Raw genomic sequence first — 27,439 nt, 5'->3', positions numbered from 1 at the left:
GACAAGTATCTCTCTAATTTAAATCAATCCCATTCTTTCTGAAAACCCACAGATCTTACTATACTCCTCCATCCCAATAAAGTAACATTTCGCATGGGCTGTGCTTTGTAGCTTATTTAACATCATAGCTCATTCAGCAGTGTACATGTGTTTCAATGGATTTATTTAGAAGGAAGGAAGGAAAGTGTTCCCTTTGGTAAATTATTCATGAAGGTCAATGGGAACTATACATAAGTAAAGCATAAACCCTTGTAATATCACACAGCTCATCCTGAATGTAAGACCCCTTTAAGACTCTGCAAATTGGGTGCCATATAACAGAGGAAATATAAATCTAGGTATAATAATAATATTTATACAACAACTCCTTTGTCATTTTTATTTTATCTTATGTAAACCAATTTGCAAAGAATTTGCTCCAGACAAATACGGTTTTCATTCTGTCTGCCAGTGCTGTTGGCAAAAAGGCAGCCAAAGGTAGAAGTTGCAACTTCTCAAACACAGGAATCACTGGTAGTGTTTCTAGAGTTAAATTCAGTGACATCTTGATTCAAAAACCAGTTAGACTGGATTATGTGGAATTGAGATACCGCAATTTAGCCCCATTGGTTTAAATCTGTTTAAATCTAGATTCTCTTATTTAATGGGTTGTGGATAGGACTGTCAGGATTTGGAGAGGAAGGGTGGATCTAGACACAGGTTAGAAACGGAGTAAGTCAGAAATTAAATCGTTACAACAACAAAAAAGCCTATGTAAAAATCCATATAAACTCCTTTTTGCCCTCTGGCACCATCTGGTGTTGGGATGTTTATAACGCATTCAAAACGTATGATTGTGACGAATGTAGCCTCAGTGGGATGCTAAACTTGGATCTTCCTTAAAACATTCACGCTTACAAAACTGTAATCCTGCATGCCACAAAGTGTGTATACAGTGCTGCAGTTATATTTAAGGTCTCATAGGCTGGATAATATAGGGGAGAACCCACCACTTTTGATAGGTACATGATGTAGCAGAACATCAGCTGGAATGAATGGATGTTCTGTTTGAAAACCCTTATTAAGATGTTGGTATGTTGGGACAACAATGAAGAGTCATTCATTCAATCAGGCGCTTTATACCTGTCTTGGTCAGTACTCCATTCATAAGCTTAGCAGATAGAACTGTAGTTTGAGAAGATGTTGAACTTTTCTTTAGCACCCCTTTAAAAGCTTGTTGGTCTTATAGGAGCATAAAGACTAATGTTAAGTCAGTGCAAGTGCAATTCAAGACATGGATGCTGTATCCTCAATACCTGAATTGTGGGGAGAGGGGGGAAGACAGAGGGAACTGTGATGAAGCCTGTAACTGCCACACCATGCTTCCTTCCAGTTTTACCCAAATCATGCTTTTCCTCTAGCCTTCCAAAATCAGGACCTTAAGGACTCTCACTAAAGTTAAAGGGACTGGGGACTTGATCACATGGGAGTTTGCTATGTGTTTGCAGCTTTTTGTCATGGGGACTATGCAACTTATATAAGAATACAGTTACTTTCAAGCAACACCAATTGTGAGGGTTTCCTTCTATAATTTCATGTTAAGCCAATATGAGGATAATCTGATAATTTAGGGGGAATCAGGCTCGAAACTGATCTACTCAGGGTAACAGATTATTTGTTCAGTGGCTAGATCAGTTGTCACTTTCTGCTACTCTCATGGCCACTACTTTCTCAGTAGTACTTTCATTTCTGTTCTTGGCTGTGTTCATAACTATTTATGGTGCACTCCTGAATGGAACTTATCTATATATATATATATATCTCCTACAGATTTGCAAAAACCAGAAAACTGCACAAGCAAACCACATTAAAAACAGTGTGCTGAGAGTTTATAACTCACTGACTGTGTGCTTTTGTGCACTTCCTGGGTGGGGAATTTTTTTTTAAAATGCAGGCCACACCAGCACCTATTTGCGCGTATGCCCTGTCTTTACTTACCTGGTACAATAGAATCAACAAATTAGAAAACAGGGACAAGCAAAAAAGGGAACACCTGTTGGTATGAATGGGGAAAAATCAAAGTTGCTCCTCATATATTAAATCAATTATGTGCAGGTTTTGGACTACTCCAGTCTAATTTGAATGGGGGAGGGAGGAGTGGATTATCAACTAATAGTGAAATGTGAACAAGCCCTGGATCTCATCTGCTCTTGCATGGCAAAGTCCCAAACCCTCCCAGGAAGTGGAATAAAGACACATGAAACAGTATTTTTGGTTAATGGGCGAAAAAGGCCACAACTTTGTTGGTTACAGAATGTGAGATGTATTGGCTTAGGTATTGGAAACCACACGGCTATATCTGACTCCTGCCTGTCTGCAGGAGCCTTGGAAGGGTTAACCACCAGTAGAGGGAGCCCTGCTGATTCACATCAACTAGGGACTCCCCCAGGGTCATGGCTAGGGGTCGTGCCATGGCCCTAGCGCTCCGTCTGGGGCTTCGGACAGAGACCACGCCCCCTGGATTCCTTTAATGGAATACCCTTCAATTAGGAGGGGTAGGTGATTGCTACTACCTCACCTCCCTTTCAACCTAATACTCCAATGCCTAACCACCAAACCTTACAAAGTTGTGACAATTTGCTACGAGGTAGGCGGAAAAAACCAAATGGCCGGTGCCAATTGGCCAAGTGGAAAAATTCCTACCAGGCCCCTTGGACAACCAAGGCGACCAACCGAGGTCTATAGCAAAGTCAAGAAATAAAAGAGTCTAACCTAAGGGAGAGGGGGCCCGAGAACTGGCCAAGCAGGGAGAAAAACAGGGGCGAGTCCTTGGCCGTGGGCAGTTTAAATAGCCCTTGCCATGCCCCCGGACTGTCCGAATTGGATGGCCTAAGGGTGACGTGGCTGAGGACCATTCAATGGTGCAGGGGCAATCCTGCCCTGGGCGCTTGGGGAGGGCTTGCTCCCAGCTCTCAATGACATTTCCACAGGAACAGGAAATAGCTTTCCTGTAATTTGAATGCTGTGCATCTCAGCACAAAACACAGGCTGGTTCCATTTTGAATGAGGTGCTCATTGGCTCTCCCTGTTGCCTTTGACTCTTCAAATGTGTTGCTTCACTGGTAGTATTTACCAGAAGCTTATGGTATTGAATTCCTGACGGGTAACCTCTGCTGACCTTGACACTATTATTATTTGCCTCTGATTTGGACAATCCACTATAACAATTGACCTTAGTTCACCAATGGCTGTGCACATATGGAGGCAAGATCACTTGCTGCTTTCTTCCTGAGTGCAGTGCTGGGTGGATTTCGGCTCCTCAAACAGATTCTAACCCTCTAGGTGTTCCTAAAATCTTAGCAACTAAAATAGGAATCCAGTGTAGCAACTAAAATTTTTGGTATGAACTGAGTCCTGATTCATTGAGGCATGGGGGGGGGAGGGGTTAGTTGCAAATGGATTAGATTCAAGTATTTTCTGACTTAAGTTCCTACTGTTTATCTTCAAGCTAGTGTTGCCTCTGTTTACAGAGGGTCTGGTCTTATTGAAAGCAAAATCTCCAGGTTTTATTTTAAGGCTGAGCCTAACCCAAACAGCCTTTCACTGTTTATAGTGCTGTTGACATTAATATAAATACCATTGTCATCAGTTTAAGCACTTTGGTTTCACTGAGGTAACGGCAAATATGGCTGATGACTTTCCAGACATTAGCAATAGGAGACAAAAAGTAAGCCCATTAAAAACATTATGTGCTTTTTAAAAAGAGACTGAAATCTATCTTGTGTATTGTCTGCAGCACTATGGTTACTCCCATGACATGACGACTCTCTTGCTCAGGGCTTGATTCCTAGAAAAAGAAAACTATTAGATTTATCGACAACTGTTAGGAAATGCTACCCTCTGATCTGGTAAATCCCCCTCACCGCAATTCATGATCTGTGAAGTCTCTCTTTTTACTCACAGGTGAAGAAAATATACTTAGCATTTGTTCAGACCATGGCTGGATCTACACACATAAAAAACAACAACAATTAAGTTAAACGCATTGTAAACGTCATACAGGGAAATCCCATTGGTGAAAGATGGGACTCCATAGCGCCAGCTGGTGTCACAGTGTTATGATGGATGTAAAGTGCTTTATCTTTACAAATGTAGCTGAGTCCCATGTTTGCCTATTCTTCTGGGGTTGAACCCTGGCACAAATTAAGCCTAGTTCAACTGCTGCTTCGAATATGTGAAGTATTCAGAAAGTGTGAGTGGAGCCTGTGATGTGAATATAAGAGCTCGTCTGGATCAGACCAAAACCTGCATCTAGCCTAGAGTCCCATTTCCACCCCACCCCTGACCTCCCATAGCCCGTCATATGCTTTCAGGAAGCCTTTAAGAAGGGCATGAGGTCAATAATAGTGGTATTCAGTTGTGCCCTGCTTCTGGAGGCACCATCAGCACTTGTCATAATTGGTCTCATTTAGGCATAAGGTTAAAACCTTTTTTGTTCACCCCAGGCATTTGGAATGTAAACTGAGCTTTTTTTTGCTAACTATGCTTAATCTCCTTTCTGACTGTTTCAGCAACCTTGGCAATAACTTGCAACCTTGGTATTATCAACATACATTAAGAAATTAGGAATTGAAAGCAAAGATTGTTGAATTTGGAATTTCTTTATTTTATGCCTGGTATTACGGTCAAGGGACATGAGGTTTTGTAGGATACACAAGTTTTACTCACATGATGCATTTATTTCCCAATGTGTGGAGCTAGTTTTCATTGCAATAGATTTAATTGATGTGACTATAAATATTAAGGGTCATTAATATTCCCATCCGTACAATTCTCAATAAAGTTGCTGTTTTGATGGTATTGTTCTAACGTGATTGAACCTTCTTTTTCTTTTTAAAAACCTGTAGATATCGATGAGTGCAATACCATTCCTGGAATCTGTGATGGGGGAGAATGTTCCAACACAGTTAGCAGTTACTTTTGCAAATGCCCCTCTGGATATTATACATCCCCAGATGGCTCCAGGTGTATAGGTGAGTAAAAAAATAAAAATGCAAATATAGACATGGTAGATATGGAAATGCAACGAAAAAATCTGTGAAAAGAAGTACATGGAACCAAACTTATTGTTTGGGCTAATGGGCTAGATCTTTATTTTAATTTTAAAAGAAAGGTTGGGAGACTGAATTGTTTATTTTTGTGTGTGTGTGCCCAATGGGAGCCTTCACAAAATGGCTGTGCATATTTATTAGTATCCCTCCTCATTTTTACGTGCTGCAAGATTTGGGCCAGGATTTCGGTTATCGTGCTTCCTTCTTGTAGTCCCCCCTCCTCTAAATGCACATAGAAGTGAACAGAGGAATTGGCATATTTTTTTCTTTTTTTAATGTGATGCTCATTGACCTTCAATTTTGAATCCCAAGATCATGTCCAAAAACAGCTGGAGATCCAAGTTTGGGAAACTCTTCTCTAAATGTTATGGGGTTTTCCACAACCCTCCAGAGTAGACTTGGGGATGTCGTGGGGAGTGCATGAGGGAGCGAAGTCCTGCTGTAGTAGCAGTAATCCTAGTGCTCACAAAATTATTTAGTTGAATATTGCCCTATCATTTAAAGTGTTTCCTGGAATGTTATCATCTGACTTCCCGCTGTAATTTTCACATATTTAGAATGTGACCCATTTTTTTATTTTTTAAAAATGCTTCAGATATTTTTGTCATCATCCTACAACAGGTAGAAATCTCACTAATGGAAGTGTCATCCAGGGATGTCAGAAAAATTCTCCAAATTCACATTTATGCATTAGTTTGGAGGTGGCCCAGTACCTGAAAAATCCACTCTGGAATTAACAGCCATTACATCAGTTTATGTGGAAAATTAATGGCTGTGTTTTTGGTTTCATAAAGAGTTGTTTTTTATTTAGAACATAGCAATGTAGAGTACATTATACTGAAGCTACTGCTTCCAAAGGACATCTCTGACTATTAGCTATTATGGCAACAAATCACCTGTTCTTGGCCAGCTCTAGTTATGCAGAGGTCCATTATCCCAAGGAAAGGGAATGTGTCAGGCTGTCTACTTCACAAAAGAAACTGGTTTAACCCACCCTCCTCTTTTTAAGGAGTAATTATTAAAACAGGCACTGCTTGAAGATTGTTCCTTAAGTAATGGAAGTGTAATGGAGACAGCTAAAAGTTAGAGTGATGAACGGCAAAAAAAAAGCACAATAAACATTGGGTGGGGGGAGCCGACCCAGCAAAATCCTACTTACACATGCAACATGGGACAAGGGAGGGGAGAGAACCAGTCTATGCACAGGACAGTGAGGATGCCATTCCCACAACTGTAGTGCTACTTACGCTCAACCCATTTGTTCCTGAAATAAAGAGCCTTGAGTTTCACAAGCATGTTGATCCTATTCAAAAGCATATGCATTTTTAAAAGTTCACATAGTCATACATAGCAGCCGGTATGAATAAGGATGCATACTCATGCATTAGTTTTGGCTGTCTTACACTGGGGTATACTAACAGACATAATATGAGGAGGAAGAGAAGAGAAGTATTCATGGGAGGAGAAGGCAGGAAGTAATAACCACTCCCTTTAGAAAAAAAGAAGGGATTATAACAATCCCTCTCTTGTGACTTAACATCTTTTTTTTGTTAAGTCTGGACAGTTTCTCTCTCTGTGTGTGTCTGTTTGAAATACGATATGCACACAATCCCAAATGCAAACTCTGCATAGCACTCCATGTGAAATGGGTTCATTCGAGGGGAAAAGGCAGAGCAAAACGGACATGGAATTAGAACCAATGTTGTAAAACATACTTTCCCCTTAGAAATCTGGAATGGATTTAATTTGGGAGGTGATTCATTTGGGATTTTTTTTAAAAAATACGTCGAAGGCTGCTTTCAGTGGTGTAGTTTAGACATCACTGAGACTATTACAACTTATTTTCTTTGCTGATTTCCCTAAGTAAAATTTAATATATTTTATACCATGAAAATTTGCTCTTCAATCTGTGATATAAAATATGCACATTTTTCTGTTACTAACATTGGAGGCTGTTGATGTTTGGATTTCTAGACCACAGAAATAGAACTGCTATAGTCAAAATTCTGTTGTTGTAGGTCCTGCTCAACCACATCACACTATTGTTTATCTATAGTTCTGAAAATGTAGCACAACCTTCTGTAAGGTAATTAAGGATGGATGGATCTGTCCATTTCAGTTCTCTCAGTTTCTCATTTTTCCAAACTTAATTTCAGCTTTCCAAATTTCTGCAATAAATAGCAGTAATAAAGAAATCCTCATGAAAATTCATCAGAGGTATAGTTCGAATTTCTGCTGCTTAAGCACATTTTTGTATGCAGTTTTTGACTAAAGTACACCTTTTTGCAAGCAATTTCTTCTTAAAATTGCTTATCTTCACTAATACATCCATTTTTATGCTCACTTTCTCCTAATATAATGCCTTTTTATAAACATTATTTTGTTGGAGAGCTCCACTGCAAAATTCAGAGAAGTGCTAATTTCAAAGGGTGGCTGTGTTTTGGTTCTTGTATTGTTTCAGAAATTGTGAATTAGGTAAGTTGGCCTTTAAATGTGAACTGAATTGCATTTCTACCCCATTCTTGAAGGTCAGGCTAGCAGTTTCATGGGGATATACAAACTCTTTCCTGCCCAAAAGTACAATCCCATTGGGTATACCTTGGTGACTGTGTACTCCTTCCTAGTCTATGTTTTATACACCAGCAATACTATTTTTTATAGTATTCATCGAAGCCCCTTACTTTAAAGCAAGAGTGGGGAATGTAGCCCTTGAAGTTTTGTTTGACCGAGCACATCATTCCTGACCATTAGCTGTGCTGGCTGGTGCTGAAAAGAGTTGGTGTCCAACAACATCTGGAGGGCCACAGGTTTCCCATCCCTTCTTTAAATGAAGCATTAGACATATTTGGTCTGTCTCTCTGTTCCTTTCTTTCCCTTCCACATTCAGCACAATTGCATGAACAACTCAAGTAGTTACTTAGAACAGAGGTTGGCAAACTTTTTTTGGAGAGGGCCAGTTCACCGTCCCCCAGACCTAGTGGCGGGCTGGACTGCATGAGCGGGAGGGAAAGCACGCAGTGAAGGGGACTTCTCTCTCTCCCCCTCTGTCCCCCAGTCCCTCCCCCTGCCTATCTCCTCCACCGCTCTGCTTGCAGTTGGGAGCTGGCGGTAGCAGCTCTCCTTTTCAGGCCAGCTTTCCCGGGTGCCAGGCGCAGGGCCAGCACCTACCCCACAGCGCGGCCATGGGGAGAGGCCGGCAGGCAGATGGCGAGGCTTCCTATCAAAGCCCAGCCCCCTTCCTCTGCAGGGCAGGGAGAAATGAGGAAGAGGGAGGGAGGAGATGCCGACACCGCGGTGAGGGAGGGAGGGGGAAAATTGCAAAAAATGGTGCCCCCCCAAATGGGGGGGAGGCGATTGCACCGATCCAAGCGGCGATTGCAGAACCGTTTGTGGGCCAGATCTAGAGGGCAATTGGGCTGGATCCGGCCCATGGGCCTTCGTTTGCTGACCCCTGACTTAGAACATCCATTGAAGAAGTGCATGAGCTGAGAGGTTCTCCCAGAATCCTTTGCAATGTTGCTGATAATTCTGGACACTGTTCTCAGATCATATAAGGCTATGTACAAATGAAGAAGATTGTGCCCCCACCCCCAGCATTGTCTATGATATTGCAGAGGATTCTGAGATGCAATTCTCTGCATACTTTACCAGCTTAGGGCAGCAACATGTATTGGTCAAGCTTCAGCTCTAACATCAAATCAGTATGTTTTAATTGCACTCATTGGGCCCCTGCAATATGAACTCTTACAGATTTAAAACTTGGTTTCATTTCTACCTACATCTCCAGATTGAAAGTATTTTAATTTAATGATTGGGTGTTTTAAGTGATGATAAGGAGCAGAGTGAAAGTGGTAATCCAGGCCCTAAGCTATTATTAACTTTCAACATTATTTTCAAGACAAAACGTGCTACATGCAGAACACTATTAATTATCCACAGATAGTTTGGATTTGTAAACTGCACATTTGCAATATAAAAATGATGCTAGCCAAAACACATGGAACTGGGCGAAATAGCTAGTCTGGAATTAGTTTCAGTATGATGCTAGCAGCAGTTTTCACAAGATAATACTGATATATTTATTGCACTTTCTGTGCCTGTAATTCAGCTGCAATGCTCATGTTGGCTTAGATGCATGTTAGATTTAAAAATGGCTCTCTTCCTTTTCCTGTTCCACACTGGCAAGATTCTCAGCTGATAAGTCCCTTCCAAATGGCCCTCCTAGCATCCTTTTTTGTTTGGCGGGGGTGGGCAGAGGGGAAAGCCATTCTCCCTGAAGAACCTTGGAAAAATCTCCTTCCTGGACCAAATCGAGGTGGTGGGATAGAGGCATAAATGCCTATAGTGTACAGTGGTTCCCTGTGTTACATACTTAATCCATTCCGGAGGTCCGTTTGTAACCCGAAACCGCTTGTAACTTGAAGCATGCTTTCACTAATGGTACTCCTGGCTGTGCCACGCTGCCAGCGGCCGACTTCCGTTCACATCCCGGGGCAAAGGTCGCAACCGGAAGCATCTACTTCCGGGTTAGTGGAGCTCATAACCTGAAGCATACGTAAGGGGGACAGTACGTAACGCGAGGTACCACTGTACATGTAATACTTATTTGGAGAAGTGTAAAATCTGATGGATACCTTCATCTTCCTTCTCCCCAATCTCCGAGGGCAAAAGCTTTGAAAGTTTTGCTGTACCGTTCAGTCAACACACTAACCCCTGAAAGCTGTCGCCTGAGGAAGTTTGCTTCACTTTCCTGCATGGCATAGCTGGCCCTGTGGAAAAAGGTTGCTTTCCTGTTGCACTTGATAAGAGTGAACCCCTTGCATTCGGTGCCTCTGTCACAGCTTAGTGCAAGGGAGGGTGGCCTGGCCTAATGCATGCATCGTTGTGTTGCTTCTTTAGAGCAATGTGCATGATAAGTGTCAGGGAACTGCCATCGGCTCAGGGGCGAGGGGGGGAAAGGCAGATGGATTACAGAGAGCCCCCAAAGATCGTGGGAAGCAGCACTTCCTCAGCGGAAGAAGGAAGCCACGCCTCTAGTGGGGAGGAGATGCAGGGCTCGGAGGATGCAAGGCGGTGCCAGGACACCTTGCCTGAGCAGAGCGGGGAGGAGGGAGGTCCTCCTTTACCCACGCCTTCCTTGCGCAGTAGGCTTTTGCACAGAGAGGGGAGGCGTAGGCTGGGGGTCAAGAGACTACTCTGCTGGGGAAGATTTAAGGACTGCCCACTCTCAGATTCTGCTAGTGAATGAGCAAGATGTGGAAAAGGTTTTTTAGCACCAATAATAAAGCTTTAGAACAGACCAGTGAGGCACCTTGCCTGATTGCTCTCGAGCAACCACCCGATAGCCATAACAGCAAGCTACGGATTTTCCTTCTAGAAAAGGAAAGAAAATGTCTAGCTTCCTTTCCAGGAACCACTCTGACTTCCTGGCATTAATTCTATTCTCGTTCATGGCTGTCTGGCAGAGTTGAGCCCCAGCATCTTCCCTCCAACCTTAAAAATAAAATAAAAACGAGAGTACTGAATGGCATTCACTGGTATTCTTGTGAGGTTCTTAAGAACCTACAAGACAGATATCATCTCGCATCTCACAGAAGGGCAGCTTTTAAGCATTCTATGGTGGCTGCGGCGGTTGCATTGCAATATTTTAAAAATCATATCCTCCTCTCACTTCCATATCTTTCTTATTCTATTGTTGCTGGGGAGACATTGATAGGGGTTGCCAGCTCATTTACTGGTCCTTACTCTTAAGCAGGGTTCCCCAAACTTGGGTCTCCATCTGTTTTTGGACTACGATTCCCATCATCCCTTGCCACTGGCCCTGCTAGCTAGGGATGATGGGAGTTTGTTGATAGGAGTGGGATTGTTTAAGGCTGTTTATTTGTTTACAATACTACTCACAGGTCCAGCTGCTTGGTTATTTGACTCTGTGGTGTGTATAGTGAGGTTTAGGCACTAATTCCTCATGTTTGGATAAGTGAATTTTCATACAGCAAGTGTTAGAATAGCTAGAACTGCTTGTATTCGGTGTCAAAAGAGATGTATTCTTTATAAACTGATGGAGTGTTCTAAAAAGCTGAAAGATGTGCCCGTTTCTTCCCCTATAACAGATGTACGTCCAGGATACTGCTTTTCTTCTCTCATCAATGGCCGCTGTGGTAACCAGCTCCAGCAGGTGTTGACCAAAACGCAGTGCTGTTGTGACACTGGACGATGCTGGTCTCCTGGCGCAACCAGTGCCCCGGAAATGTGTCCCATTCGAGCAACTGGTATGGAACCCATCATATGCCAAGCATGTAGCTCTTCAGAATTTTTGCACTGAAGACTGTGGAAATCTTATGGGAATAATAATAACTTTGAATGAATGGCATTTTAATGACTGAAGGGAGCTCAGGCCTTCTCAAGTGGTTGAGGAAATATTTTTGGGGAGGCTCTTTTTTAATGGTTGCCAGCTCTCATGAGAGAATGAATTTTCTCTGTGATAGTTGAGTTGCCTACTTTAAATTGCAAAGTAGCCAGTATAGCTTGGTTATTGTTACTGGTAGCAGTGCTAAGTGAAATCAAAACTCAGCCATTCAAGCGGTCTGCCTGACAGAGAAGTATTTAAGTGAGAATGGCAAATCAATGAATTTGAGGAGCTCAAGAAGTACCCCCAAACAAATTGGGGGGGGGAATATATTCTCCCTCCTCACATCACTGCCTATGGCAGCTTTGTGAGCTGATTTTGGTTGGGGAAACAGCATGGGAGAAAGGGTGAAAAAAGCAAAAGCCCTGATGGAATTCCTGCTCCCTTCACCATGTTGTTTTGAAGTAAAGAAGTTTCTTCCTTTGTTTCATTTATTTATTTACTGGGTATTTTTTATCTCTCATATTCCTATCCCATTATGTTCTCAAGTAGCCCGCAATTCATGATACAAAAGCTCAAAAAAATTACCATAATGCAAGCCACACTAAGACTACAAGGGCATTCAAAGGTGTGTTTTCAGTGGCTGCTCCTCAGTTAGATTCATAGAGTTGGAAGGGACAAAAATGATAATAAATATCATTCAGTCCACCCCCCTGTCAATGCAAGAAATCCATAGCATCTTTGATAGGTGGCCAGCCCATTTCTGTTTAAAAACCTCTAGTGAAGGAAAATCCTTCTGGTCTGTTTCACTTTTGAATAGCTCCTGCTGTCATGGAGTTATTAAGGTTTTATTGAAATTCATTGTGTTCAGACATAGGATCACAGAATCATAGTTGGAAGGGACCCAGAGGGTCATCTAGTTCAACTCCCTGTAATGCAGGACTCTCAACTAAATCACCCATGAAAGATGGTCATTCAACCTCTGCTTAAAAACCTCAAGTGAAAGAGGGAGTCAATTCCACTGTCAAACAGCTCTTACTGTCAGAAAGTTCTTCCTGAAGTTTAGCTGGAATCTCCTTCCCTGTAACTTGAAGCCATTGGTTCAGGTCCTGCCTTCTGGAGCCAGAGAGTACAAGCTTTCTCGCCCTTCCATGTGACAGCCCATTAGATACGTGAAGATGGCCATCATATCTCCCTGCAGTCTCCTCTTTTCCAGGCTAAACATACCTAACTCCCTCACCTGTTCCTCATAAGGCTTGGTTTCCAGGCCCTTTATCGACATACCTGTTTTCTGCAATTTTTGAAAGAAATTGTATATAAATTGTTCACATTTCCCCTAAAACGTACCTTTTTGTATGCTTTTTCACCTAAGATGGGCATTTTGTATGCTTTTGTATACGCCTCCTGAACGGAATGCACAATATGTACACTTTCCCTCCTGAAATACGCTTCTTAAAATGCATTTTTGAACTGAAAGCGCATCACAAAATTCAGAGGTGCACAATCCAAAAGATAATTGCATACCACTGTGTGTATTAGTCCTGGAAATATGAATTAGATTGGTTCACTTTGGACGGCCAGTTGAGTGAAATTCTTCTCTAGCAAGAAAAGACTCATGCCCAGGGCCCTGCACAAACTTAACAGATGGTTTTACTTAGCCTACTTAATTCATTAAGGACTGCTTGACAACTGTATTTCATAAGCACCATTGTAAATCCCAAACTGGCTGTAAAGTCACTTTTCATTTGATAACACGGTGTTTTCTTTTAGAGGAGTTCCGCAAGTTATGTGTGTATGCCAGCCTGTTGCCTGGGAGACCAGATGTCCCTGGTGGGCCTGTTTTTCCTCCTGTCTATCCACCTGTGTATCCTCCTCATCCGGTTTACCCACCACCAGATGCCGTTGTGCCATCTCGTAGACCAGGACCAGGTAAATTGAAACAGAAACCTTTATTTTCTTTTCTTATTTTCTGCATTTGTCTGCCTGCAGTGATGTACCATATTTTTCGCTCTATAAGATGCACCCAACCATAAGACGCACCTAGTTTTTAGAGGAGGAAAACAAGAAAAAAAATATTCTGAATCTTTTATTTTTGTAGAGCCTCTTTTCAAAAGCTTGATTTTGCAAGTGAACAGGAGAAGCATTTTAACATGCATTAGTGGTTGGATTTCATTATCTCACAGAAAGCCCCAGAAAAAAAACAATGGGATCATCTGGCCGTTTGGAGAGACAGAGGCACATGGTTTGGGCAGTGATGGAATCCAAGACTGACTGAAGATGGAAAACAAGAATAATGTTCTCCTGTCTGTTTGTCAAGTTGCTCAGGCAGCTAAACAAGGACTATCACCCAACAACCTCACAACAACCTAGTGAGGTTAAGGTGGCCCTCTCTGCACAGCGCCTCTTCGCTGAAGGGGCACTGCGCAGAAAGGGAGAGCTGCGCAGCGCCATTCGCTCCATAAGACACACACATATTTCCCCTTACTTTTTAGGAGGAGAAAAGTGTGTCTTATGGAGTGAAAAATACGGTATTTCCTTGTCCTTTGCATCAGAAAAAGTCCCAGGTGCCTACTTATCCAAGGTGTTAACCATTAGATAGTGGCACCTAAGGTTTTGAATAATTGTATTCTCTTTGTACCTGCACAGGGCTGGTCCCTAGAACTTTAATGTTTTCACCTAGTCTCTGATACTGTGCTTAGGAATTTGAAAGATTTTAAGATATCCCACCTCCATACAATCTTCCTCTGCCTCTTTTGGGGTTTGTTGAGAAACCAAGGAGACTTTGATGACTGGGGCTAAGGCAAAAAACTTTGGTGGAATGACCGTGGCTCAAAGGCCATGTGTTTATGGGATTCAATGCAGGCTCAATGTGTTTCATCTGGAAGAAATGTAATTTACCCTCCCATCCTCCAATGCAGTTATATGTGACATGTTGCAAATAAATCATTCACTGTGAGAATGACAGTGAGAGTTCAAGTTGTGGTGAAAAGGGTGCTGTATACATTTGCCGAAGGAAAAGCAACTGTTTTTCTTTAATGAGCATTCACACCTTCCTTTGTGGTTGCCCTTTGTGGGCCCACACGCAGCACCTTGGGCCATGTGGGATCCACCAGCTGGTTGGGCTGGCCTGCCTCCCTGTGCTAGTCATTGGAGGTTCCCGCCAAACCTCAGTTAGCCAATCAGCATTGCAGGGAGGCAGAGCCAGTTGCTTAAATAGGAGGTGGAGTTAAATAGGAGGAGTTATCCTGTTGAGCGCTTGCATTAGTAAAGGGCAATGCATTGCATTAGTGAAAAATATACACAAATTGTAACTGCTGGTGCATGTAGATTAAAATTAAAATTAATATACTTGGCACATAAATTGTGTAGGATTTTAAGTTTTTGTTTTTGTTTTAACTTTCTAGATACTATATCACTTAATGTCACTGGTATTAATGTATGCCAGAGATATCAAAATCTCTGCCTTAATGGACGCTGTGTCCCAACTCCTGGAGGAAGTTATCGCTGTGAATGTAAGAAAGGATTTGAACTGGACATTAGAGGAGAGTGCATTGGTATGTGATTTATTTTTTTTTGTCCTTTCTATAGTGTCAAAAATAGCATTTTGCTAAAATACCTTTCCCCTTTGCATTCAGGAAAATGTTGGTCGTTGATATTTAAAAACAGAAATTATTGACTAGTTATGTATGCCATATCATGAACTTGTCCATATTTCCCCATTTCATTTAAATTGTTTTAGGAGGTTGTGTGCTCACCCTCTCAAAGGCAGTAGTGCAATCTCTTTTAGTACATATGAAGCTAGAAAGTGCAACTGGAAAATGCCTGCTCAGAAATGTGTGAATCCATATCCTTTTCTGTGGGGGTTAGATATAGGTCTGGAAGGGACATTTGGGAAGGTTGTGTAAAAGAAAACAGTGTGCTTTGAGGCATGCTTTGAAAGTTTATCTGGATAAACCTTAATTCACTTAGGAGGGAAAAACTAGTATACTTTCCAAATGTGGCATATGGAATTTTCCAGTGGGAATGCTGCATAACATAGAATTATATTGCCGATGAAAAAAAGAGTTCTTAAAGTTCGAGTATTGCATAGCACAGTTTATTATTTTATTTTCTAAAAAGTTGTTTAGCATACGTAAAACAAACTTTCGAAAGAAAATTCCAGGCCTGAATACTTGCCTGACGAAAGCTTACTAAATGTACTCTCTGTATCTTTCAGATGTTGACGAGTGTGAGAGAAATCCTTGTATTGGTGGAGATTGTTCAAATACGCCAGGATCCTACGTATGTCAGTGCCGTGCTGGATATCAAAGCACCCTGATGAGGACAGAATGCCGAGGTAGAGATACCATAGACATATCAAGGCGGGAAATGGTTCGCTATCCTTTTGTAGTCGTTTGCTGCTTTCCCCAAATTTCCATTTAGATGTTACTTTTCAACTATACAATGTCCAAAGCAACATAATCAACCACAGAGGACTGCCATCTCAGAATCTAGGAGGCAAGGCCAGATTCAGGAGCACTTCCAAGCTGCAAACCTTCTGTTTCGAGGGCACTTCATTTAAGTCGGATAGATGCACAATTAGTTGGGTCCCCCACTCTCCATAATCAACTCCATCTCTGTATTGAGTTTGTTTATTCACCCTCATCTAGTCCACGCCAGGTACTCAGTGACTTAACTGCTACACCTGGGTCAACTGAATTATCAGTTTGCATACTGGTGACACTTGAACCCAAATCCCTGGACTTCTCCTCTCTGCAGTTTAATGCAGATCTTACACAAGTGCATAAGAACTGCTGGACTAGATAGGCCATTTGCCTGATCTTGCAGGCTCTTTTACTCTTGTGGAAGTGAATTCTGTGGTTTAACTATGTGCTGTGTGAAGAAGCACTTATTTTTGTCTGCCCTTCGTCTTCCAACATTCAGCTTCTATATTCTAGTGTTATGAGAGAGGGGAAGGCAAGCTTTTCTCTATCCACCTTCTCCATACCATTAATAATTTTATACAGCTGCATCATGTCTCATCTTAGTCTCCTTTTCTGTAAGCTGACAAACCCAAGTAATCATTCCTTATGGGTTGAGTTGCTCCATCCCCTTGATAGTTGTGGTTGCCCTTTTGACTGTTAAATAGCATGGGAGATAGAACCTTTCTGGAACCTGTCTGCAAAACTGGAGCAGAACTTCTACAAAACAGGACATCCCCACTCCTTGTTCCTGTCACCACTTCATTATCAATAATGTATCAACCATTGAGAGCATGAGAATCAGTGGAACTGGAAAATCCAGTCCATCCTTGAGAACTTTGCTTTCTTGGCTAGGAAGGTTAGACTCTTGGGATTAAGTGTTGAGATCAAAACGAGCCATAGAAGGATACCTTAGAACAGATTTCTTCAGCACAGAATAAAAAAACACACCCTTCTTTAGTTGTTGCTTTATCCTTGGGATTGGGGCATCCATCTCTAAGCAATATGTGGTGCTTAGGTCATTTCAGCTTCCTGGAGACATTTAAGGAGACAAGGGCTGGGTATCCTTTTTATTTTATTTTTTTATTAAATTTGTATGCCACGCTTCATCTGAAGACCACAGGGTGGTTCACAAAATACGAAATGAGAACACAAAATACATTTTTTTAAAAACAACCCTTCCAGAAACACATTCAAAAGGCCATAGATGGTTTAATCAGCCAAATGCCTGGTTATCAGGAAACATTTTTGCCTAGCACCTAAAGATATGTAACAAAGTTGCTAGACAAGCCTCCCTGTGGAGAGCATTCCACAACAGGGAGCCACTGCAGAAAAGGCCTGTACTTTGCTTGTCACCCTCTGGACCTCTCGAGATGGCAGTCGAAGAAGTGCCTCATGATGATTACGGTGTCCAGACGATTCAAATCTCTGCTGCTATATATGAGAGAGAAAGTACTAGTTTATTTTATACCATGTATGTGGCAAAAGAATGGGGTGGCCATACTGTGAAAATATGAGCGAAGTCAGAATGAAACTATCTCCTGTTGACTTTATGTTTGAAGCTTGGAGATGTAATTAGGGGGAACCATACGATTGGCTTAGAAAAATAACAATATTGTAGGCATGCAGAGGGAAAGCACAGATCTAGAAATATCTGCGGGATTAAAGAGTTATGAAAGAGAAACAAAGAATTAAAAGACGAAGCCTAGAGAAAACAACCTTAAGCACTATTGGCTGCTAGTGAAGGAGAGAGGCTCAACAATGACATGCCATTTTACCAAAAAGCCCGATAGGAAAACTGCTAGCACTGAAGTCAAATTGTTTGCTATATGAAAAGAGCAGCAGCCATGCAAATTGTTGTACAGTGGAACATTCAGAAAAGGCACAATAGTATACGAATGGCCACTTTGGATTAATTGTAAGGGCCAAAAGAGGAAAGGAAGGAAGAAGACCCAGAACCTGGCAATGGTTTCCATCCATGCATATCTATTTTATGTGTGTTTAAGAGAGCCAGTGTGGTGTAGTGGTTAAGAGCGATAGACTCATAATCTGGGGAACCGGGTTCGCGTCTCCGCTCCTCCACATGCAGCTGCTGGGTGACCTTAGGCTAGTCACACTTCTTGGAAGTCTCTCAGCCCCACTTACCTCATAGAGTGTTTGTTGTGGGGGAGGAAGGGAAAGGAGAATGCTAGCCGCTTTGAGACTCCTTAGGGTAGTGATACAGCGGGATATCAAATCCAAACGCTTCTTTAAGGGCAAAATTATGCAATTCCCTCCCCCCAGTCATATCAGCTGCAGCTTGTCTTGTGTCCCTGTGTATGTCCCTCTAATCCTCATCGCTCCGCAGTCGACTCAGTGTGTGGCCGCCGTGAAAAAGGAAGATTCCATGCTAGGGTTCATTAGGAAAGGAAAAGAAAACTACCAATATCATAATGCTGTTATGCAAATCAATGGCGAGACCGCTTTGGGAATACCGTGTACAGTTCCGGTCACCTCAGCTGAAAAAGGATATTGTACAATTGGAAAAGGTTCAGAGAAGGGCAGCCAAAATGATCGAAGGGATGAAGCAACTCACCTATGAGGAAAGCACACACTTTTTAGTTTAGCAAAAAGGCAAGCAAGAGGTGACATGATAGAAGTTTATAAAATTATGCATGGCGTGGAGGAAATGGATAGAGAAAAGTCTTTCTCCCTTTCTCATAACACTTGAATTCGAGCCCATCTAACGAAGATGAATGTAGGAAGATTCAGGACAGATAAAAGAAGGTACTTATTCACACAGTGCATAAACTATGGAACTCACTTCTGCAGGAGGCAGTGATGGCCACTAACTTGGATGGTCTTAAAAGAAGATTAGGAAAATTCATGGAGATGTCTTTCTTACCCCCATATGCTCTAGCAGACTTAAAAAATATAAGCACTGTCTGTATATCAATCAATTTAGCCATGCATTCCTCTTTCTTTATTATTTAAAGTGCAAAATTACTCGTGCCATCCACAGCTGTTTTATGCAACAAACATGCAAAACTGTTTGTTTCAGAGTTTGACGCTGGAGATGCAAGAGATGTTTGGGTCAATGAATGCCCCACTGCTTTAAAAACATTATGTATTTTCCGCTCCATAAGACGCACCCGACCATAAGACGCACCTAGTTTTAGAGGAGGAGAACAAGAAAAAAATATATATTGTCTCCCTCTCTGCTCAGTGCCTCTCCAGCAGAGCAGGAGGAGAAACGGAAGGGGCTCTGTTTCTCCTGCCGCTTCGCTGAAGGGGCGCTGCGCAGCTTTCCCTCTCTGCGCAGCACCCCTTCAGCGAAGCAGGAGTGCTCCTGCTGCGCTCAGGAGGCTTCGGGCGGCTATTCCTGAAGCTAGGAGAGCAAGAGGGATCGGTGTGCACCGATCCCTCTTCCTCTCCTGGCTTCAGCGAAAGCTGCACAGCCTGCATTCGCCCCATAAGACGCACACACATTTCCCCTTACTTTTTAGGAGGGGAAAAGTGCATCTTATAGAACAAAAAATACGGTACATCTCTCACCAATTATTAAATAGTGGGGTTCCCTCCCCCCACCTACCTGGCATTATTCACTTTAAATGTATGATTTAATGAAACTTTCCCACCACAAGCAATATGAGTGTTGCTGGAGAGAAACTGGACTTGGCAGTTTCATCCTGTTCTTTCTGTTCAGTGATCTGGAGCTAGTGATTATAGACCCTGGGATTGCATTTTGCGATTATAGGGAATAGTCCCGTCAGTGCTGCCCTAAACAACTTGGAGGAAGGGTGCAGTACGAACGTGATAAGCAGATTATTGCAACACAAGTAAAGAGTGCTTCCTGTCCATAGCCTGGTGGGATGGCCTGGAATGCTGTCTCTTAATGGAGTCAGGGGGAGTCACTTTTGGGAAACTTTTGATTTCATGCCGCCTTAGATGTAGCGAAAACAGAACAAGTGTACTGTTCCTAACTGGATGGGCAGACCTGATTTCTACCACCACAGTGTGCATGTTACACTTAAAAGAACCATTGATTCAAGTGGTAAAGATTCAAAGCATGTGTTCGAATCTCATCCATAAAAGGCAGCAAAATTTAAATGTGCTCGACTTTGGTTTGATTGCTTTTGTAGCTTCTAGGCAACTCAGTCAATTAAGCCTATCTAAGCGCTCTCTCTCTCTCTCTCTCTCTCCCTCCCTCTCTCTACACACACACACACATGTAAATAAGCACCATTGTTAGATTTACATCTTCATTTTCTTCTGTTCCAGATATTGATGAATGCTTGCAGAATGGCCGGATATGTAACAATGGTCGGTGCATAAACACAGACGGCAGCTTCCACTGTGTTTGCAACGCTGGCTTTCATGTGTCGGCTGATGGGAGAAACTGTGAAGGTTAGGGTCATCTAATTTCTTAAGAGCATTCTTCCCTCTATCCGTGTAATAACTGCCTTTGTGTGAATGTGTACACGGGCTGTCCCATTGCTGGGCAAGTAGGCAGCTTATCAGTACAATCTATATAGTGTCTGAAATCATAGTCTTGTATAGAGGCCCTATATCCTCTTTCCAACTCCTAGCAATATTTTCCAGAAGTTTCACAACTGTTTCATAGGTGAGTAGCTAAGGAAGAGTTCAGAAAGGGATAGCCAGCAAAGCATTGTCTGGCCAGGCTCCTATGAGTGTGGTCTCCACATGACTCAGGCCAAGGAACACACTGGAACTATAAGCTTTTATAAGACTCGGAGGACTTCCTTGTTGGCATGGTGGTTCTCCTGTTTTTTTGTTTTGCTCTTTAGCTTTCCCCGTGAAAACTCCCTCTTTACCTCTGAATGGAGCAAACCCACTGAAAACCCCAATTGCCATTTGTTGTGCTTCAGCTTTCAAAAAGAGCCGGGTTTTTGTGGGGAATAGTCTTTGGCTAAATAAATACATAAATAAATACTTAGTGCTTGGACACAGAGCTTTAAAGCACAGGCCTGTGCCTGGAAAGCCCAAGAAAACAGCTAAGTGTGTAAACCATTAAGTTTAGTGGGATTACTTCAAGTAGAACTAACATTGGATACAACCTCCCGTGAACAACTTTGCATGCCCAGTTATAGAGCCCCATTAGCAATGCCTGACGTGGTTTCTGCAAGACAAATAGTACATCCCTCTAGCCCAGTGTTTCCCAAACTTGGGTCTCCAGATTTTTTTTTAGACTACAATTCCCATCACCCCTGACCACTGGTCCTGCTAGCTAGGGATGATGGGAACTGCAGTCCAACAACAGCTGGAGACCTAAGTTTGAAACTGTGCTCTAGCCTGTCATGGACAGTCTGCTCTTGAGAGGTCTGTACTAGCCGTATCATGAACTTGTAGCTATATTGAGTAATTAACATGCCTGATGGGATCTTATTGCAACATTTCCTGAGCTTTAAAGAGTTGCCTCTCTTTTAGGAAATGTAAACATAATTTGATGTGTTCTTACCTCCTAGACCCTTAACCTTTAAAAGAAGAAAAGAGAATGTTCTTTTATCATATTTCCCAAGGTTCTTGGGAGAGTTTCCAATGATCTGTTCATACATTAAAAAGAATTTCAGGCACTGGTTGTAGAAACATTTTTGGCAGAATATTATCTTAGTGATTCAGCTTGAAGATTTAATGCCAACATTCCTACTTGGGATAGATACACATTTTAAAAAATCATAAATTATTTTTGTCTGATTTAGAATGTAAGTGAAAAGTAAACATGCCATGTCTAGAGGAGTAATTTCAATCCAAGACAGCTGCAGTATTAAGAGAAGTATCTTGGTCTCAAATATAGTTCTAATGTCATTATGATCTAGAGGTAACTGCTAGTAGTAATTTTTGTTAATCCTTGGTAGAGACAGACCTTTTAGAAATCTGTATTTCATCCTGCTTTTGTGGGGGAACGATCAAAAGTTCAGGCTGCTTTTGGGTATCATATCTGGATATCCATATCACTGAAATATATATCTGGAAACCCATCATAGCCTTTCAGTCTAACATCTGCCCCACCCCACCAAATCCCATGTGTTAACTGTAATGAGAACCAGCGAAATGCAGAGAACAATCTGCTAAAACATTTTTCATTCCACTAAGAACGCTGCCAAAATGTCTGTGAGCATATTGAATTGCGTCAGCTTCTGAAGTAATTGTCTCTGTTACACTATAATGGCCCAGTTTCCATGCCCAAATTCAATCATATACCTGTCTAAAGCCACGCAGTACATAAATGAAGATATTAAGAGTTAAGTCTTTTTGGCTGTGAATTTGATTTACACTCTGAACTTGGATTTCTTTTGGCCAAACATGATTCTGTATTTCATCTATCTGTTGTTTAAAATTGAAGGACCAAATAGAAAGATGGGAAACTCTGCCAACAGGGGCTACAATCCTATGCAAATTTACATTGAGTAAGCATGTTGAATTCATTGTGAGTTTCTTCTAAGTAAGTGTGCAGAGGATCAGGCCATATATCTTGTATTCTTGTAACTTCTTTTCTGTTGTTGTGCAATAGCACTCCTGGTTGACCTCATCTTTGATAGCCAATGTGCTATACAGCATTCCATTTCAGGATATTATGTGTATAAAAGTCTCTTTGCAAGGCAAGGGAAGGTTTGGCAAGTTGGGTGGTAATAGAAACCATGCCCATTAAGCCCCTTCCTGCTATGTAATTACCAGAAGAATGGAAGTACTTGTTAAATCCAGGCACTGACTGTTGAAGAGAGAGGTTTGGTAAACCTGCTGCAGCAGAGTTAAGGACAATGGTGATTGCTGCAAACACATTAAAAACTTGCTTAGATTTACATCTGTCCTCATCCACCTTTGAACAAATGGTCCCCATGAAAATACTTAGGCTAGAATAAATCACAGATACTTGGCTTTGCAAATAAGTGAATATTTTAATCACAGTTTCCAGAAGTTACAGCAAACAAATCTCCATCTGCTGGCAGTTAAACAAAGATGAAAAAAAAGGTTCCAAATAACTTTAAAAGAAACTTGGTTTCCTTGCAAAAAGGACCGTACAATCTTTGGGTTAGCAAAGATACAGGCTTTAAAATATCGTTTTAGAGAGATTAAGTTCACTTGTGAGGAGCCATGTTGCATGGCTTATAGCATTGCTTGTTCCAGCAAGAATAAAGAGATAGAGAGGATGCTGTGGACCTGCCCAGCTGCACCCACTCTGGTAACTTCAGTTCAGGGCTCAGGTTAACACTTTCGTGCATGTCGAATCAACATGATGAATGTCTGCTTTTGTCCATGATTTTGTAGATATGGATGAATGTAGCATACGGAATATGTGTCTTAATGGTATGTGCATCAATGAAGATGGAAGTTTCAAGTGCATTTGCAAACCTGGCTTTCAGCTAGCTTCAGATGGACGTTACTGCAGAGGTAAGAACCCAATTGCAAATGGTACCATGTGCTATATATTTGTGATGAGATATATGATGCTATGATGTGGTGGTGTTGGTTATAGCATGAGCATTTCTGGTGTCCCGACCTGTCCCCTTCAGTAAGGTACTTTAGCCAAGGCTGGTTTCTATCTATCCATATGACTTGACATCAGACCAGTGCCTGATATTTAGTCCACATAGATGGATTCCCATGTTGATTACAGGGATAGCCTGGCCAGTAGGACCCTTATTTTCCCAGGGCATTTCCTGTGTTCCCGATGGCGCATTACAGTGTCTAGCAGCTGACAAAGAAAAAGGTTATTAATCTTGTTTCTCCCCCTGCTTTATCTCATGTGCCTAAATAAGGTTGTAATAATGAATGCTAGAAATTCTCTCAGAGCTACGACCCCCAAATTTCCCTAGGAAGAGAGTTTGACTGTTAAACCACTATGGAAATTATAGCTCTGTGAAGGAGGATCGGGGTCTCCTAACAACTGTCAGATCCTTAACAAACGCCAGTTCCCAGGATCCTGTGATGTAAACCACGACTTTTCAAGTGGTATATTTCTTTGCTTAAGAGACTCATTTCTAGCTCCAAGCAAGGGATCACATCGCAATAGCTTGCTCTCATTTTGCTATAGCAGCTATGTATTCCCCCACAGTGGACTAGAGAACCAGCAAATAAACGCTACACGATGCCATTACACTGTACTTTCATTCTTATGCCGTAAGGAATCGAGCGTTTATAATTCTAAATTGTCCCATTTTCAGCAGGCTTTGTAAGCACAAACCAGAAACAGGAGCAAGTAGTAAATATATATATTAAAATATGAGCCAATTTTTCAACAGATTTTTCTTTTCATAAAATACAAATGTTTTAGCTTCAGGGATCAGCAGAAAGCTTTGTTGACAATATGAGAGGTTTGAAATCCCCCAGGTAAGCTAGCCTGTATCACACTTGACACTTCATTCCCCAGAGAGTTGCAAGGAACCAACAGGATGTAATGGCTTTGTTAGCCTGGTTTGAAAAAGAACAATTAAAGTTGCAGTATTTGGCACACCTACCTGGGAACAGCATTAAAAACAGTGGGACTTGCTTCTGAGTAAACATGCATGGAATTGCATTACTCATCTGAAGTCTTCTGCACCCTTGCCTGAGTGGCTAAATTCTTATACCCGCTTCTGTGGGAGTAAATCCCACTGATACCTACTCCTAAGGAAAAATGTGTTGCAAATTTCATTGAACACAGTGAAAAACATCTGAATAAACATGCATAGGATTGCACCTTAACTCAGTCTAAACCACATTGCCTATTGCATCTGGCAGTGAGGATCTGTGTCTAGGATCCAGACAGCAAATAGACTTAATATTGACACTTAAAAGATTTATAGTGAATGTTTGAAAGGTGCATATCATTGTTTTAAATCATAACTACTGAGATATGTTTTTGAATGAGTAATTTAGTTATTTAGCTGTTTTTATACCCCACCCGCTAAACAAAGTTCTTAAGGCGTCTTACAATATATTTAAAACACAGTAAAACAGACAATGATGCAATAGTCATTACAGCAGGGCAAAGGTGTATATAAGGTTTCACTCTCCACCATCCCTGTTCTCCAGTGTGCCAATGGATGCTATTCTGGAGCCTAGAACTGACTGTTGAAGCAGCTAGGTGTTAGTCCCACACTAACCAAGACTTCCTCGCTGGTTGGCTGTTGCCGCTGTCTCTCAGAACCCCTTTCTCTGGTGGCAGATGCAGGAAGTGAGCTGGAGCAAAGATGTTACAAGCCCCCCCTCCTGGCTCACAGATGTTCCAGCTGTCACTCTCTGCTGCGGAATCTATGGAGCCATAGCAGGTCAACTAGTGAATAGTCCCCAGCTCAGTGAGTTTTAGTCCCTCACATAATGGTCTAAAAATAGTTTGGTAATAATAATAGCAAATAAAACATTGCTTGTTGTTTGCTGTTACTTTCTGATTTTTAATATTGTCATAAGTCTGGCACATAATAAAAAAGATGACTACTATGAATAGCAGCATGCTTCAAACATTGAAAGCACTTGATTTCAGTGCAGCGGGCCTGTAATGTAGGGCAGTATTTTTATCCCCGCATTTTCAGATCTGATACTGCAGTGCTAGTATATTGGTAAAAGGGTTAACTAACACCTTTGGGTCAGAAAGTTGTTCATGTATTTTTACCTTTGTAAATATATAGTACAAGCTACACAGTTTCTGGCGGATGATGCCACTGTGGATGTGTTTCATAAGCATTTAGTTTGGGATTTAAACAATGAGTGAATTTGTTTGGATTTGAAACAAGCAAACATGTGAAAGCACTGAAACCATTAAACATAAAAAGACATCACACTCATAGAAAGAAACTCCCGTGTTCAGTTCTGTGTCTCAAAGCCAAATGGGAGCGAGTATTCTTCCAAAAAGGTGTGCCTAGCAGCAGTGCATCAAATGAGAAGTATTTTGATTTTTTCCCAAAATGGCAAGCTGTTCAGCTAATAATTCCTGTTGAAAACTGGAACTGTTTTATAGTGCTTCCCCCTTCTTATACCTTTCAACGCTTGTAGAAAGCCTTATAGTCAAAGTGTTAAGCACGTAAATGTGTTCAAGTCTAGACTTCTGGATCAGTTAGGCCATTCTGTCTCCAGAGATTTGAAGAGCCAAGATTTGAGAGATACTTCATACTACTATCCTTCTCATTTATTTTAATTTTTTTAAAAAACCCGTCCCCAGATTTGTGAGTAGTGGGATTCTGCTATGCTTGAAGATAAGCAACAGCTAAGGTTTCTACCTTCTTGGGACCACATTTTGTCCAAGCATTTTTAATACAGGAATTTATATCCCACTTTTTCTGTATAAAATAAACTCAAAGTGGCATACAGAAAAAGTTCACAAAACAAAGAAAACACAATAGAAACAGTTCAAATTGCTGTAATCATCATCATCATCAAACCTTTTATTGGCATCACATACAAGCATCTAAAACAAATCAATACAGAATTACCACTTCCCCAGTGGCACAAAACATTTGCTAAAAGAAAGGAGGCAGAGCAGTCTATCGTCACATCTCTTGGTCTCCAGGGAGATCAGACGTCTGCAGTGTATTTCAATGATGAAAAACCAAATAGAGATATTTAGCCACTAACTTGGTGAGCTTTTGATCATTCCCCAGTAATAGAAAATGTATGACCTCCGACTCTGGTTTCCATTTGGGGATACAGAGTTGATCTAGAAATTGCTGACGGAGATCAGCATATAGTTTACAATTGAGAGCCATATGTGTAAGGGTGGTAATCAATATACAGGCAGCGACCATTTTGTGTGTGTTCAATTGATGCATGACTGCTGACTCGTGGGTCCTTTTGGACCCAGAATGGGGCAGGGTGGGCTTATGCGTGCTTTGCTGACGTGTGCAGGGGCCAGGAATGCAATCCTCACACGAATCAGGGGGTGCTTGTACTACAGTAAAACCACGAGTAGGATGAAACAACGCAGCATGAAAAACAGGGACACAATTTTAACCAACGCTGAAAGCTTGATAAAATAAAAAAGGCCTTTGCAGTTTGGCCCTAGGGCTCACCTTTTAAAATCCCTATTTTGTTTGAACAGAGGCAAATAAAACGTTAAGATAATGGCCAATTTGGAAACTGCAGAAAGACTTAATTTGTTCACCTTTCTGGCCCAAGGCGGGAGGTTGGATGCTAATGTGTCTTAGGCATACATATATTAAAATACAATCAGAACACCAACTCTTGGATCAGCAACACCATACTTGGTGCCAAACAACACAAGCTAGGTAAAACACAGAGGTGTTTTGCTCTGTACTTGCCCTTTTAAGGTTGAGGGGTGAAAAGAAGAAAATGTCACACATGCCGATTTTTGTGTATATTAAGGCGAGCTGTTACGATGTGATTACATTGTGAAATGTTACACATCCTCCCACACAATATTTCAAAAATATCCCCTTCTTTAATCCTTAGGGTTTTTTTTAAGAAAAGTAGATGATCACCATAGCAGGGGGGAACATTTTGTTTGCTTCCTGCTGGGACACAGGTTTTGTGTTTTTGTTTTTACAAAAGCTTGAGTAATTTGGCATACAAATTCAAAGAGTGATTGGTACCAAATCGTTTTCCAATTTGGT

At 41.5% G+C, this 27,439-nt stretch overlaps 1 protein-coding gene across 1 annotated transcript in view; it reads left to right on the top strand.

Moving 5' to 3' along the window:
- FBN1 (fibrillin 1) overlaps positions 1-27,439 on the top strand; it is a 216,013-nt gene that overhangs the window by 86,988 nt on the left and 101,586 nt on the right. The window contains 7 exon segments of the mRNA XM_053366046.1: positions 4,887-5,012; positions 11,201-11,359; positions 13,207-13,365; positions 14,841-14,990; positions 15,653-15,772; positions 20,157-20,282; positions 23,163-23,285. Coding sequence (XP_053222021.1) covers positions 4,887-5,012; positions 11,201-11,359; positions 13,207-13,365; positions 14,841-14,990; positions 15,653-15,772; positions 20,157-20,282; positions 23,163-23,285 — 963 coding nt within the window.

Source organism: Podarcis raffonei, chromosome 14 (genome assembly GCF_027172205.1).
Source record: "Podarcis raffonei isolate rPodRaf1 chromosome 14, rPodRaf1.pri, whole genome shotgun sequence".
Lineage (NCBI taxonomy): Eukaryota > Metazoa > Chordata > Lepidosauria > Squamata > Lacertidae > Podarcis > Podarcis raffonei.
Note: the sequence above shows the minus strand (reverse complement) of the source record. Positions and strands in the feature narration are given on the sequence as shown.